Here is a 14,562-nt window from a genome sequence, read left to right on the forward strand (position 1 = left end):
TACACTACAAAAAAAACGATATTTAGTGGGGTTTTTTAGTGGGAGTTTTGATAACCCCGCAAATGTCGTTAATTTTTAATAGTTAAGGGAGGTTTTAATAACCCCGCAAAACTTTCTTAATTAACTCTCACTCGCTCACACTCACACCACCATTTCTCTCTCTCTCTCTCTCTAACCATTTCACACACACTCTCTTTCTCTCTCCCAAATTTTCCTTCTCTTCCCCTCTCTCGTTTTCCTTCTTCTTTCATTCTCCAATCTTGCGCGATTCAATCAATGGCGGTTCCTCCATCGGTCGCCGCCACTCTGGCGTCTCTTTACGTCGGCGACCTCCACCCTGACATCTCTGACGCCCAACTCCACGGCGCCTTCGCTGAATTCAAGAACCTCGCCTCCGTCCGCGTTTGCAGAGACTCCTCCACCGGCAGGTTACTCTGTTATGGCTATGTCAATTTCCTTTCTCCTCAAGACGGTAACTAACTCATTATCCTTTCTTCCAGATTCAGTTTTCTTGAACCATGCATCGTTAATTCGTTCTTCTACATGATGAATCATGAATCGTGTTGTTGTTTTGTGCTCAGTTTTCTTTGATTCGTTACTGCATTGCAATGTGTCTTCAATCGTTTTCGTAATTTCTTGCTTGCTGCGATTTAGATGAAATTGGAATATCAATGTGAATGTATTGATTAAGATTTTGTGTGTGATTTACCGTAATCTGCTTTGTTCTGTTTGGTTTTGGCCAAGTAGCGATGCAAGCAATTGAGGTGAAGAATCATTCAACGCTGAATGGAAAAGTGATTAGGGTCTTGTGGTCGCGTCGTGATCCTAATATTAGGAAGAATTGCATTGGGAACGTTTTTGTTAAGGTATATAGTGCTAACTAGCTACATTGCTTTGATTTGAGATATTGGTGAACCAGTAGTGTAGTGTGGTTCATTGTTGTTTCTGGAAGGGGATTCTTATTGTGTTGAGTTTCTGGTGTGTGTATTGTGGCAGAATCAGTGGATAGTGCTGGACTGGAAGAAATCTTTAAGAAATATGGGAATATTTTGTCCAGCAAAGTTGTCATGGCTGATGATGGGAAGAGCAAAGGATACGGGTTTGTTCAATTTGAATCAGAGGAGTCTGCAAATGCTGCTATTGAGAAGCTCAATGGCTCTACTATTGATTGATTCTTGTCACATATATGTTGGGAGATTTGTGAAAAAAAGTGAGCGCATTTGGCCTGGCCCTGATGCCAGATATACTAATTTGTACATGAAGAATTTGAACCTAGATATTACAGAAGCACTTCTGAAGGAAAAGTTTTCCTCTTTTGGGAAAATCGTTAGCTTGGCTATTTCAAAGGATGAGCTTGGACCTATATGGGTAGTTTTTTTTTGCATCCTTTTACTGTGCTAGTTTTCTGCAGGCATAGTTGACATTTCTTGATGGTACATGACATGGTTTTGAATGAAGTTGAACCTGCTGTGTATTGATGTCAACACCAGACAGCCAACATCCAAATCCAGGATGTGAATGGTACCAGCCAACCACCATCTCAGGTCTGCAAAACAAACAAGAGATAACCAACATCAATAAACTCATTACCCAAAATCCAACACAAAGACGGTAACTTGGGATTAGAATTAACCAAGTTAATCTGACTTTCACTAAATGACTTAAAGAGGTATGCCTGCATCAGTCAATTGATATGGAAAGCAAGAAATGATAAGTTATTCAATGAATTAAGCCCAGATCCAATTTCCTCAATTAACAGCGCCATGAACAGCCTCCAGGACTATCGTGAAGCTCAAAATTCTCTGAATGTGGAGGAAAATACAAATCCTGTAGTAGCCTGGAAAGCACCAGCAGAGGGGAAGATAAAGATCAACATCGATGCCGGCTGGACTGGAACAAATTCCACAGGCTTTGGCTTCATTGCTCGATCCCACACGGGCTCTCTTTTGGTAGCTGGAACTCATTTGGAAATTCAGAGACTGGACCCACTGGTAGCCGAAGCCTCAGCACTTCGATGGAGCATGATGAAGGCTTACGAATTGGAAATGGATAGTGTGACTTTTGAATCTGATTCTCTATCTGTCATAAGAGCCATGAGAGCTGATTCAAGTGACTGGACTATTCACAACATCATCCAGGACTGTCAAGCCTTAGCAGAGAATTTTAATTATGTTTCATTCTCCCATGTAAAGCGAAATGCTAATCTCCCTGCCCATGTACTTGTATCTGTTGCGATCAAGTATCAGGATCAGTTATGGTGGGACTATCCCCCAACTGAAATAGAGCATCCCCTCTATTTGTAGATGCAGCTTTTTCTTAATCAATGAAGTACTGAAATTCAAAAAAATAAATAAATAAGTGGCAGCCCTTACAACGAGTGAAAACATATTGGCTGGTACCCATATAGGTATGAATTTATCAAATAATTTAGTTATGAATTTATCAAATATTAAAATTAATCCAAAATTAGTTCTTGACAATTCCACCAATAAAGCTTTATTTAATAAAAATATTTTAAATAACAATATCAGAAAAATTAAATATCAATAAAAAAAATTAAATATTTGAAATACTTTATTGCTAATAATTTCTTGATTTTTAATATTTTAAATATACTGATTCATAATAGTATTCGATTATTTAGATATGAATTAATTAAGTATTAATATTAATCCAAAATTAGTTATTAATAATTTCACCAATAAAACCTTATTTATTAAAAATAATTTAAATTAAAAAATTAAATATTTGAAATATTTTATTGCTAATAATTTCTTGAATTTTAATATTTCAAATATGCTAATTAATAATATTATTAAATAATTTAGTTATGAATTTAATAAATATTAAATTTAATACAAAATTAGTTATTGATAATTGCACCAATAAAACCATATCTATTAAAAATAATTTAAATAAAAATATTAGAAATTAATAACAAAATATGAATAAAATACCCTTGAACACAATAATGTACTAATAATGAGGAAATTATTTATAATCTTTCCTTTTATTTTTTTAATCTTTCCTTTTTCTCTCTTTTAAAATTATCTTTTAAAAAAAATCAAGTTAAAAATTGAAGTTTATTTTACTTTAGATTAGTTTTGTGAAAACTAAAAATTATAAATTGCTATGATTCCGAATCGATTTTATTGTGTTATTCTCAAAACGTTTATGTTTTGTTCAATGAATTTGAATACTAATTTTAATTTAAAGGTGGGAGGATTCGTTCAAGTTGCGAACTTGAAAATCTAAGCAATCAATAATTCGGCCACCTTGAAAATGAATTACAACTACTAAACCATTAAAATGAGAAGTTAAGTAAATATCATGCATTCGTTGATTGAAAAACGTAATTATCTAACTTATTTATCACAGGTGGCTTCACATAAAGTTTTTTTAAGGATCATATTAAAAGAATATAAGAAGAAGGAAAGACTAAAAAAAATAGAAGGAAAAAATGGAATTGCACTAATTATTTGTGGAATTACTTGCAGGTATAGTTTTGCAAAAAATTTACTCAAATTTGAAGAAAACTTCGCAGCAAAATATTGGTAAAATGAATTGGTAAATAAATTTGCAGGTAATTAATAGTGGGTTTAGTGTTATATGGGAAAACCTCAAGGTAGTGGAGTGTAATTTACTCTTTATAATTTAACTTAAAATTATAAACTCGATAATTTTTCAAATATTATAAATTTTGGCAAGTTTGTTAAATTATAAAATTATAAGACGAAATTAACATAATATTATTTATCAATATGTTTTTATCAAGAAAAGGTTTAATATTAATATTTAAGTGCACTCGCATGCATAGGCCATTCCATTAAATTATATGTAGAATATATATATATATATATATATATATATATATATATATATATATATATATATATATATATATATACTACATGAGTTGGAGGGGTTAAGTGGTTATGCGTGATATTTGTTGGAGGCTTTCCTGTTTTCTATTCTTAGGCAAAGGGGATCTTTGGCCTAGGAAGCTAAGGAGGTTGATTGTCAAAATTTTAACTTTGGGAGGAGTGTTTTTTCTTAGCTAGTTGGCATGACTTTTCCGTTTTGAGAGGGTAGTTTTTAAGATATTTTTACTCATTAATAATACTTTTTAGTTTTCAAAAGAAAAATGTTCAGAAAAAATTAATCGTATGCACAATTATTTTATAATTAATGCTAGGTAAAATGCACAAAGAGGAACAAGCCCAAAACTTCTCGAATTTAAATTCTCTGGAATTGTAAAATACTAACAAATTGAAATCTCTAAATCTCTTGAAGCGCTTAGAGACACTAGTGTTTCTATCATGTCACGGTAGTTAGAACCCAAGCTCCCATCTTGATTGACATCATCATCCTTCAATATGTTGATAGTCATCTTTCTCAAGACTCTTCCAATAGTGATGAAATAGGTAATGACACGAATCTCATTAATTGATCCTTTGAAGCCCATAATCTCCACCTCTCTAAGAGTATATACCATGCAATTATAAGCCCTTGCGTGATCAGTCCAAAACATCTCGAGGTTAAAGTTGTCAGGTGACTCATAATCCTACAACATGAATAACAAAAAGTTGGAGACTAAAGCGTGCACATAAAGGGTGAAACCAGTTAAACACAAAAATGGACGATCAGTTTGTATGAGTTTTTTTAATAAAATAGTATTAAAATTAAATTATATTTGTTCCGCTGAATTTTTTTATCATCTTCCCTAATTACGCATTATTGATTTTACTCAACATATTATATTTTCGCATCCACCTTTTTTCCATTGTTTTTTTCTTGCTCTTTCTCAACATACATAACGGAAAAATTTATATTGTAAGGATGTAATACTCACCAAATATTTTTTGGCGAGACCCAATTCGATAGTGAGCTTCTCTAATTCAGGGCAGCTATTAAGTAAGAATGTGATTCCTAAAAACTCAATTTGATCCAAAGAAGTCATCATTGTCAAACTTCTCACATTTGTTCTACATGACATACGGAGCAGACAGTTTCCGGTGGGAACAACCTTCATATATCAATTCAATACAAAAGGTTAAAGTATGAATATGTATAATTTTCCTATTACTTTCAATAGTAATGCTAAACTGAAAAGTAACTATATAATAGAGCAAGAAGAGAAAACATACCTAAAGGAAATAATTGCTCACAGTTAAAGTACTGCCGCTGGAGATATCTTCCACTAGTTTGTAGAGAAATAGAGCATGTCCTTCAAACTCAATTGAAAAGTCAAAAACTTCCTCTTCCATCACAAGGGAACGTATGTCCATAACTAAAAAATTATCATTCAACCCGGAATAATAGAAATATCTTAAGTTTGGAGCATTGACTATAAAATAACGACTATTAGATCTAAACATGCATCTGTCCACGACCAACTTTCTCAACCTTAGGTTCTCCTCCCGTAAATCAAAGTCATCTGAAGTCCAACACCTCTTGAGACTTAAATTCTCAAGCGCCTCACAATTTGAAAACAAGGTCTTAATAGTCATGAGTTTTACTTCCATCCAACCCAAAGAAATTTCTTTGAGTCCATGAAAGTTAAGCAACTCAGCCTCAACAATTCTGCATGAAAACAACTTCAAAGATTCAAGACAAATGTGGCCATAAACATGTGCTGGCAAGTCAAACAAGGCCTCATGCTTAATATAATTAGTAGTAAAATAACAATCCAATGTTGGATCAGAAAAGTCCAATTCCAACTCCTTCACACCGTGTTTTGTGGCAAAGGAAATGCACTCCCTCACAACTCTCTTAGCTTTTCCGGGCAATGATAATCTCAAAGAGAACTTATCCACAACAGTTTTTGTGTGATTAGAATTCCAAAACAACACAAACTCTAGAAAAGCCTTTCTTTGGGCTTGTCTGACTCGATAAGGTTTATCATCTTTCACAAAAGACACTTCATCAAATTCGATGTTGGAGGTATACTTAAAAACGTCTACCCAATTTTTAGAGAGGATTGAGGTTCTTACTGCTTCCTTAAACGGTATCAAGGAAATAATAGTGGAGAGCAAAGAGTGAGGCAATAAGCTAAACTTGTCTGTGCTAGGTGCCATGACTTTGGTATTGGGATTGATGAAAACCCTTTACGTGATAATACTCCAAGTCTATGTTATTGAAGAGTGAAGATAATGAGAGGATGTAGTTCCAACCTCATCCATATCTAATATATATACATAAGAATATTTCACTTTACGTAATTAATTAGTAGTTCATAAATTTTTATAAAAGTCATTGTATTATTATCATAACATATACTACCAACTATTTATCATTTCAAAATATGAATTATTTTACTTGACTTAAACAATTTAAAAAAACAGATATCTACGAAATGTTATCTAGGTTAAAAAAATGTAAATCAGCTAATAATTAATTTATCACATGATTGATTTCTAAATTCATAAATAATTTCCTCATATAAAATAAAATTAATATAAATGAATAAAATCATTAAATAATTCATTTAAATCTTTATTAAAATAAAAAGTTTACAAATTTTACCTAAAAAAATGAACATTTTAATTATTGACTTCAATGTCTAATAAGTTTGATAAATTAGTAGTATATTAACAATTAAAATATAAATTCGAATATGGGTAAAAAAATATGAAATTAACATAAATTATTGAATATTAATTATTAATTATAATTCATTACTACTTATCATTTCAAATTAATGCCTTTTTCAATCATAAGAATTAATTAATAATCATTATATTATAAATATATCATTATTACTATTTGATATAGAACAAAAATTTATTGTTAATATTAAATACTATTTAATTTGTTTTAAAAAAGTATTAAATACTATTTACCATTTATGATTACATTTTTAATAATTTAGATTATAATATAAATTAAAATTTTTTCCTTTCTGATTAATTTGTAACTATATTATTAATTATTAAAATATTTATATATTTATTGTGACAGGAAAATATTTATATATTTATTATATATTACCGTTTTAAAAAATTAAGAATAAATATAAATTTACATTAGTTCCGTTTAAATAAATTCGTAATTATATCGTTAATAAATTAAATTATATATATATATATATATATATATATTAAATGTGTTGACGTATTATTAGAATATATATATATATATATATATATATATATATATATATATATATATATATATATATATATATATATATATATACTACATGAGTTGGAGGGGTTAAGTGGTTATGCGGGATATTTGTTGGAGGCTTTCCTGTTTTCTATTCTTAGGCAAAGGGGGATCTTTGGCCTAGGAAGCTAAGGAGGTTGATTGTCAAAATTTTAACTTTGGGAGTGTTTTTTCTTAGCTAGTTGGCATGACTTTTCCGTTTTGAGAGGGTAGTTTTTAAGATATTTTTACTCATTAATAATACTTTTTAGTTTTCAAAAGAAAAATGTTCAGAAAAAATTAATCGTATGCACAATTATTTTATAATTAATGCTAGGTAAAATGCACAAAGAGGAATAAGCCCAAAACTTCTCGAATTTAAATTCTCTGGAATTGTAAAATACTAACAAATTGAAACCTTTAAATCTCTTGAAGCACTTAGAGACACTAGTGTGTCTATCATGTCACGGTAGTTAGAACCCAAGCTCCCTTCTTGATTGACATCATCATCCTTCAATATGTTGATAGTCATCTTTCTCAAGACTCTTCCAATAGTGATGAAATAGGTAATGACACGAATCTCATTAATTGATCCTTTGAAGCCCATAATCTCCACCTCTCTAAGAGTATATACCATGCAATTATAAGCCCTTGCGTGATCAGTCCAAAACATCTCGAGGTTAAAGTTGTCAGGTAACTCATAATCCTACAACATGAATAACAAAAAGTTGGCGACTAAAGCGTGCACATAAAGGGTGAAACCAGTTAAACACAAAAATGGACGATCAGTTTGTATGAGTTTTTTTTTTATAAAATAGTATTAAAATTAAATTATATTTGTTCCGCTGAATTTTTTTATCATCTTCCCTAATTACGCATTATTGATTTTACTCAACATATTATATTTTCGAATCCACCTGTTTTCCATTGTTTTTTTCTTGCTCTTTCTCAACATACATAACGGAAAAATTTATATTGTAAGGATGTAATACTCACCAAATATTTTTTGGGGAGACCCAATTCGATAGTGAGCTTCTCTAATTCAGGGCAGCTATTAAGTAAGAATGTGATTCCTAAAAACTCAATTTGATCCAAAGAAGTCATCATTGTCAAACTTCTCACATTTGTTCTACATGACATACGGAGCAGACAGTTTCCGGTGGGAACAACCTTCATATATCAGTTCAATACAAAAGGTTAAAGTATGAATATGTATAATTTTCCTATTACTTTCAATAGTAATGCTAAACTGAAAAGTAACTATATAATAGAGCAAGAAGAGAAAACATACATGAAGGAAATAATTGCTCACAGTTAAAGTACTGCCGCTGGAGATATCTTCCACTAGTTTGTAGAGAAATAGAGCATGTCCTTCAAACTTAATTGAAAAGTCAAAAACTTCCTCTTCCATCACAAGGGAACGTATGTCCATAACTAAAAAATTATCATTCAACCCGGAATAATAGAAATATCATAAGTTTGGAGCATTGACTATAAAATAACGACTATTAGATCTAAACATGCATCTGTCCACGACCAAATTTCTCAACCTGAGGTTCTCCTCCTGTAAATCAAAGTCATCTGAAGTCCAACACCTCTTGAGACTTAAATTCTCAAGCGCCTCACAATTTGAAAACAAGGTCTTAATAGTCATGAGTTTTACTTCCATCCAACCCAACGAAATTTCTTTGAGTCCATGAAAGTTAAGCATCTCAGCCTCAACAATTCTGCATGAAAACAACTTCAAAGATTCAAGACAAATGTGGTCATAAACATGTGCTGGCAAGTCAAACAAGGCATCATGCTTAATATAATTTGTAGTAAAATAACAATCCAATGTTGGATCAGAAAAGTCCAATTCCAACTCCTTCACACCGTGTTTTGTGGCAAAGGAAATGCACTCCCTCACAACTCTCTTAGCTTTTCCGGGCAATGATAATCTCAAAGAGAACTTATCCACAACAGTTTTTGTGTGATTAGAAATCCAAAACAACACAAACTCTAGAAAAGCTTTTCTTTGGGCTTGTCTGACTCGATAAGGTTTATCATCTTTCACAAAAGACACTTCATCAAATTCGATGTTGGAGGTATACTTAAAAACGTCTACCCAATTTTTAGAGAGGATTGAGGTTCTTACTGCTTCCTTAAACGGTATCAAGGAAATAATAGTGGAGAGCAAAGAGTGAGGCAATAAGCTAAACTTGTCTGTGCTAGGTGCCATGACTTTGGTATTGGGATTGATGAAAACCCTTTACGTGATAATACTCCAAGTCTATGTTATTGAAGAGTGAAGATAATGAGAGGATGTAGTTCCAACCTCATCCATATCTAATATATATACATAAGAATATTTCACTTTACGTAATTAATTAGTAGTTAATAAATTTTTATAAAAGTCATTGTATTATTATCATAACATATACTACCAACTATTTATCATTTCAAAATATGAATTATTTTACTTGACTTAAACAATTTAGAAAAACAGATATCTACGAAATGTTATCTAGGTTAAAAAAATGTAAATCATCTAATAATTAATTTATCACATGATTGATTTCTAAATTTATAAATAATTTCCTCATATAAAATAAAATTAATATAAATGAATAAAATCATAAAATAATTCATTTAAATCTTTATTAAAATAAAAAGTTTACAAATTTTACCTAAAAAAATGAACATTTTAATTATTGACTTCAATGTTTAATAAGTTTGATAAATTAGTAGTATATTAACAATTAAAATATAAATTCGAATATGGGTAAAAAAATATGAAATTAACATAAATTATTGAATATTAATTATTAATTATAATTCATTACTACTTATCATTTCAAATTAATGCCTTTTTCAATCATAAGAATTAATTAATAATCATTATATTATAAATATATCATTATTACTATTTTATATAGAACAAAAATTTATTGTTAAGTATTAAATACTATTTAATTTGTTTTAACAAAGTATTAAATACTATTTACCATTTATGATTACATTTTTAATAATTTAGATTATAATATAAATTAACATTTTTTCCTTTTTGATTAATTTGTAACTATATTATTAATCATTAAAATATTTATATATTTATTGTGACAGGAAAATATTTATATATTTATTATATATTACCATTTTAAAAAGTTAAGAATAAATATAAATTTACATTAGTTCCTTTTAAATAAATTCGTAATTTTATCGTTAATAAATTAAATTATATATATATTAAATGTGTTGGCGTATTATTAGAATATTATAAATTTACTTTACTTCCTTGTATACGTTTTTTTATAAACAGTTATTATTATTAGAATATTATAATTACAATTTACTAAAAAAATATTAAAATTTTTTAATTAATTTTATCATCACTAATTACTAAAGGATAATTAATAATTACTACATTTCATAAAAAATTAATAATTACTAAATAAGTAGTAATTATTTTATAATTTCGTAAAAAATCTTCAGAATCTAATTAATAGAAAAATTATTAAAATATTAATATGCCATATTCTATTATTATTATGATTTGAAAATGTATTATTATTATTTTAATATTAAAATTAGAAAATAATAATATTAAAATATTGACATTAAATGTTTTTTATAATTAAAAAATAATCCATAAATATTTTAATGTTAATATTAAATATAATACCAACTGTAATAATAATTTATAATTTATTTCAAGTTATTTGTATAAAAATTTATATAATTAATAAATGTCATGTATTCAAGTTATAGAAGGTTTAAAAAAAAAATTTATAGTAAGTTTGCAACTGCTCATTTAATTAGTTACGCTACATATATTAGAAGGTTTTGGACTCAGAGGTCACAAGTGTTTCTTCTTTGTCGGGGGAGTCTGAGATCCCTTCTTCATTCAGTGATAATCCTTTGATTTTACCGGAGGCGGAGGATTCTGATGGCGTGCTCACAAGAGCAAAAAGGGCTCTAATCGTGAGTAAAAAAGTGGGTGTTGTGTTTTAGTGTTCAGATGAGGTGGTTCTCCAAGGGCTAATTAAACAGATTGCGTCTCATAAAGTTTCGTGAGGGATCGATATTTTAATGCAGGTGGCGTGATTTTTGTCCCTGAAGCTTTCTTTCAATTCTAAGGGGTTTTGATGCTTCATGCTTCTGTGTTTTTTTGCTCCTTTCACTACTACGAAAAGGACTTTTCACATCGGTTGAAAAGTACTTTTCACATCGGTTGGAAAACCGATGTGGGTAAAGGTGATGTGGTATGTCCCCACCTTTTCACATCGGGTATACAACCGATGTGAAAAGTAATTTTTCACATCGGTCGCGACACATAACCGATGTGAAAAGTCATGTTTTCACAACGCTTGGGAGTAAATAACCGTTGTGAAATGTATAGATTTCACATAAGTCGCGACATATAACCGATGTTAAAAGTCCTGTTTTCACAACGGTTAAAACCAAATAACCGATGTGAAAAGTATTGTTTTCACAACGGTTTAGAAAAAATATCCGATGTGAAAAGTCTCATTTTTTTTTCCATATTTACAGCAGCTTTCTAACCGTTGTGAGATATTTTTTTTCTATTTTTTTGCGGTTTTTTTACAGAAATTTTAGCTGAATATCAACAACATTGCCAAATATAAATAGATCAGCAAAGTGCTAAAGAAATGACCAAATATAAATAGATCAGCAAAGTGCTAAAGAAATGACCAAATATAAATAGATCAGCAAAGTGCTAAAAAAATGATGAAGAAATGAAGTGAAGGGTAGCAAACTAATATTAGAGTTTGGTATCACTAAAGGTTTAATTAGTATTTCAGCTAAACAACGAGTAGCATAGCCAAAACAAAGACTAAGTGAATCAAAAACTAGACTAAAAAGGTGCAGAGACAAATGCACAAAAGCACAAGAAATAAAAAAGATGTGAAAACATCTACATCAGTAACAAGTGCAGCAAATTAAAGACATGAGTATCCCATTGACTATAACAAGCTACCCACAAGAAGAATTGAAATTCCCTTCAGCTTGAAAACTAGTGGTGATATGGCAGTGGTATAGCAGAAACCAAATTTCACATTAGCAGCACCAATCATAGGATGTCCAAGCGCAGAAACAAGCATTAGCAGCATCAATCTGGAATATTTCACTTGCAAAACAGTGGAAAAGCTTTAATCAACTAACGCAGAACATTAGCATATATCAACAATAAATTGTTAAAAATGTTACATGATTCACAGATTCACAGAAAAGTGCATAAACGGGAACTAGTAGTAGTGTGAGGTAAAATTAGAGGGTACTTATGAATACATATATGACAAAATAAATACCACAATCCCAAATCTATTGATCTCAGAATTTAGAACTTTAACCACTCTACAAGGGATAAAGCATGAGCCAATAAAGGGAATTCAGACAGTTTAGGCACAAACTTTAAATACATACCTGATAAATTCTAAGGTTTAAGCAAGTCAAGAAAACAAGTTGCCCAACTGTTTCGCAAATCATATAACTCTTGTTCTGTTAATTCTGTTGGATCATTGAATACCTGCAATTTGTACAATGGGTTAAAATACATGTTTTGTAACATTTTGATGAAGAACTCAACAGGAGACAAACATTTAACTTCTCATAAAATTAGAATACCTCAATCCAAGACTTAGTAATATTAGCAGATACAATGTCAAGCATATTCTTCATCACATAATATCCACAATCATTCCCATTAGGCTGCAACCTTGCCTACAAATGAATTCAATTTTTATACACTGAATATATATCGTGACTTTACATATTAAAGACGCATAAACAACAACAACAACACTTACTTTGGGATGAAGCCATTGAAGCTTTATTCTTTTACCCTGGGCCATTTGATAAACCTCCATAGCTCTATATCAAAAAAATTGAAAACAATCATCAAAGAAAATTAAACATTTCAGTGTAATAGGACATAATAATATATAACAAAAGCGACATAAAATATACACTTACTTTGTAACAATATCCTTCATTGGTGAATGAAGATCATTGTGTAATTAACAAAGGAGTACTAGAGTATTGTCTTTAGGACAAATGATTATTAATTGCCAATGCCCTCTATAAGTATGGAAGAACAATAAGTGTGTTAAGTAAGATATATTTGGATTAAAAATAAATAAAAGAAGACACAAATTTACATATACTTACTCAGCAAGATATGGTGCTAAGTAACACACTTTGTTGAAATCACGTAACTTAGATAGTAAGTGTGTTTGAACTTTCTTTTTAGACTTTGAGACATTTGTACCTAAACTCAAGATTACTGGGTCCAAGATTCCAAACACATCTGATTTGGATCTTTCGATACATAGCCGATGGATGTACCTGAATAAATTTGAAATTAGTATTGAATATTGTAGTTATGAAAGATAATAGACAAAATGATAGTGTACTTACGTGCACCAAACTTGTAGAATAGAACAGTCAAGCCAAGCCGTACCCACCAACAACTCTTTAATGCACTTTGGTGAAATCCAAAAGTTTTTTACAGCAGATTCATGTTGTAATGGTAAACATACATGACTTTGCTCTTTCAAAAACATGAATAACACTCTCTGAACATTGTCAGTGGTCAAGTCCTCCTTGCAATTTTCTTGTGCGGCGGAGCAAGAACCTTTTGTGCTTACATGACCAAAAACATTTTGATCTACTTGTTTGTCTTTTGGGGAGATTTTAGATAAACCCATAGTCTTAAGAGTCTCCATAAATGATTGTTGCATCTTCTCTTGCGCTTGGGACAATTGTTGCTCAAACTCTTCTTTACATTCTGCTTTAATTTTTGCTGTAAGTCTTTCTTCAAGTTTAGCCTCAAGTTGTGCTTCCATCTCCTTAACATCTATGGATTGTGTTCGACGTGAAGACCTTCCGAAGTAATTGGTTAGATTAGCAAATCATCCAACACCACGAACACGGCCACCATGCTCGGATGTTCCAATTGCCTTTGTCAAGATATCATCACGTCCTTGAAAAAATTGCATTCCTTTTTCATTCTCTTCAACCAGTGAGTCCTACATTTGCAAAACATAGATTGTCAGAACACATAAATTTAATATTTCATTAGTGGAAAAGAAGGATGTCGCATACAAGGAACACATACAACCATAATTAGAAAGTAATCATGGGAAAAGTATTTTACTTACAATTTTCTCAGCAACAAGTCGTGTAGCCTCTGATATGTATTCTCCCCCTCGCTTTTGTCGTGCTCTCTTCCATTTGTCATGACGTGACGGTGGAGATGGAATACAATCTAGTTCTCCTAATGCGTCTAGTTCTTGACTCTTTTCTTTAATCATTTTCCGCTCAAGCAAATCATATCCTCCACGAGATAATGTATGTGGGTGAAGATTCTTAGCCACATTAGTCCTACCCTTTTGACTTTTTTCCTAAATTTGT

At 30.6% G+C, this 14,562-nt stretch overlaps 3 protein-coding genes and 1 long non-coding RNA gene across 4 annotated transcripts; all 4 read right to left on the reverse strand.

Annotated features, from left to right (window-relative positions):
* Nucleotides 1-4,226: 4,226 nt before the first annotated feature.
* Nucleotides 4,227-5,620, reverse strand: LOC130731533 (F-box protein At3g62230-like). The gene is made up of 3 exons (XM_057583836.1): nt 5,148-5,620; nt 4,853-5,026; nt 4,227-4,564 (listed from the first exon to the last, which is right to left on the reverse strand). Exons 2-3 carry the CDS (start codon nt 4,994-4,996, stop codon nt 4,262-4,264), a joined length of 447 nt encoding a protein of 148 aa, XP_057439819.1. The 5' UTR covers nt 4,997-5,026; nt 5,148-5,620; the 3' UTR covers nt 4,227-4,261.
* Nucleotides 5,148-6,077, reverse strand: LOC130745030 (putative F-box/LRR-repeat protein At1g56400). The gene has a single exon (XM_057597199.1). It carries the CDS (start codon nt 6,075-6,077, stop codon nt 5,148-5,150), a length of 930 nt encoding a protein of 309 aa, XP_057453182.1.
* A 1,663-nt stretch (nt 6,078-7,740) lies between these two features.
* On the reverse strand, nt 7,741-8,545 carry LOC130731755 (uncharacterized). The gene is made up of 3 exons (XR_009016810.1): nt 8,438-8,545; nt 8,143-8,316; nt 7,741-7,852 (listed from the first exon to the last, which is right to left on the reverse strand). It is a non-coding gene; the product is annotated as an uncharacterized LOC130731755 (long non-coding RNA).
* Nucleotides 8,546-8,617: 72 nt separating this feature from the next.
* On the reverse strand, nt 8,618-9,367 carry LOC130745106 (putative F-box/LRR-repeat protein At1g56400). Its single transcript, XM_057597266.1, has one exon. The coding sequence runs from the start codon at nt 9,365-9,367 to the stop codon at nt 8,618-8,620; it is 750 nt and encodes a 249-aa protein (XP_057453249.1).
* Between the last annotated feature and the right edge of the window lie 5,195 nt (nt 9,368-14,562).

The sequence above is a fragment of the Lotus japonicus genome, chromosome 1 (genome assembly GCF_012489685.1).
Source record: "Lotus japonicus ecotype B-129 chromosome 1, LjGifu_v1.2".
NCBI classification, from domain to species: domain Eukaryota; kingdom Viridiplantae; phylum Streptophyta; class Magnoliopsida; order Fabales; family Fabaceae; genus Lotus; species Lotus japonicus.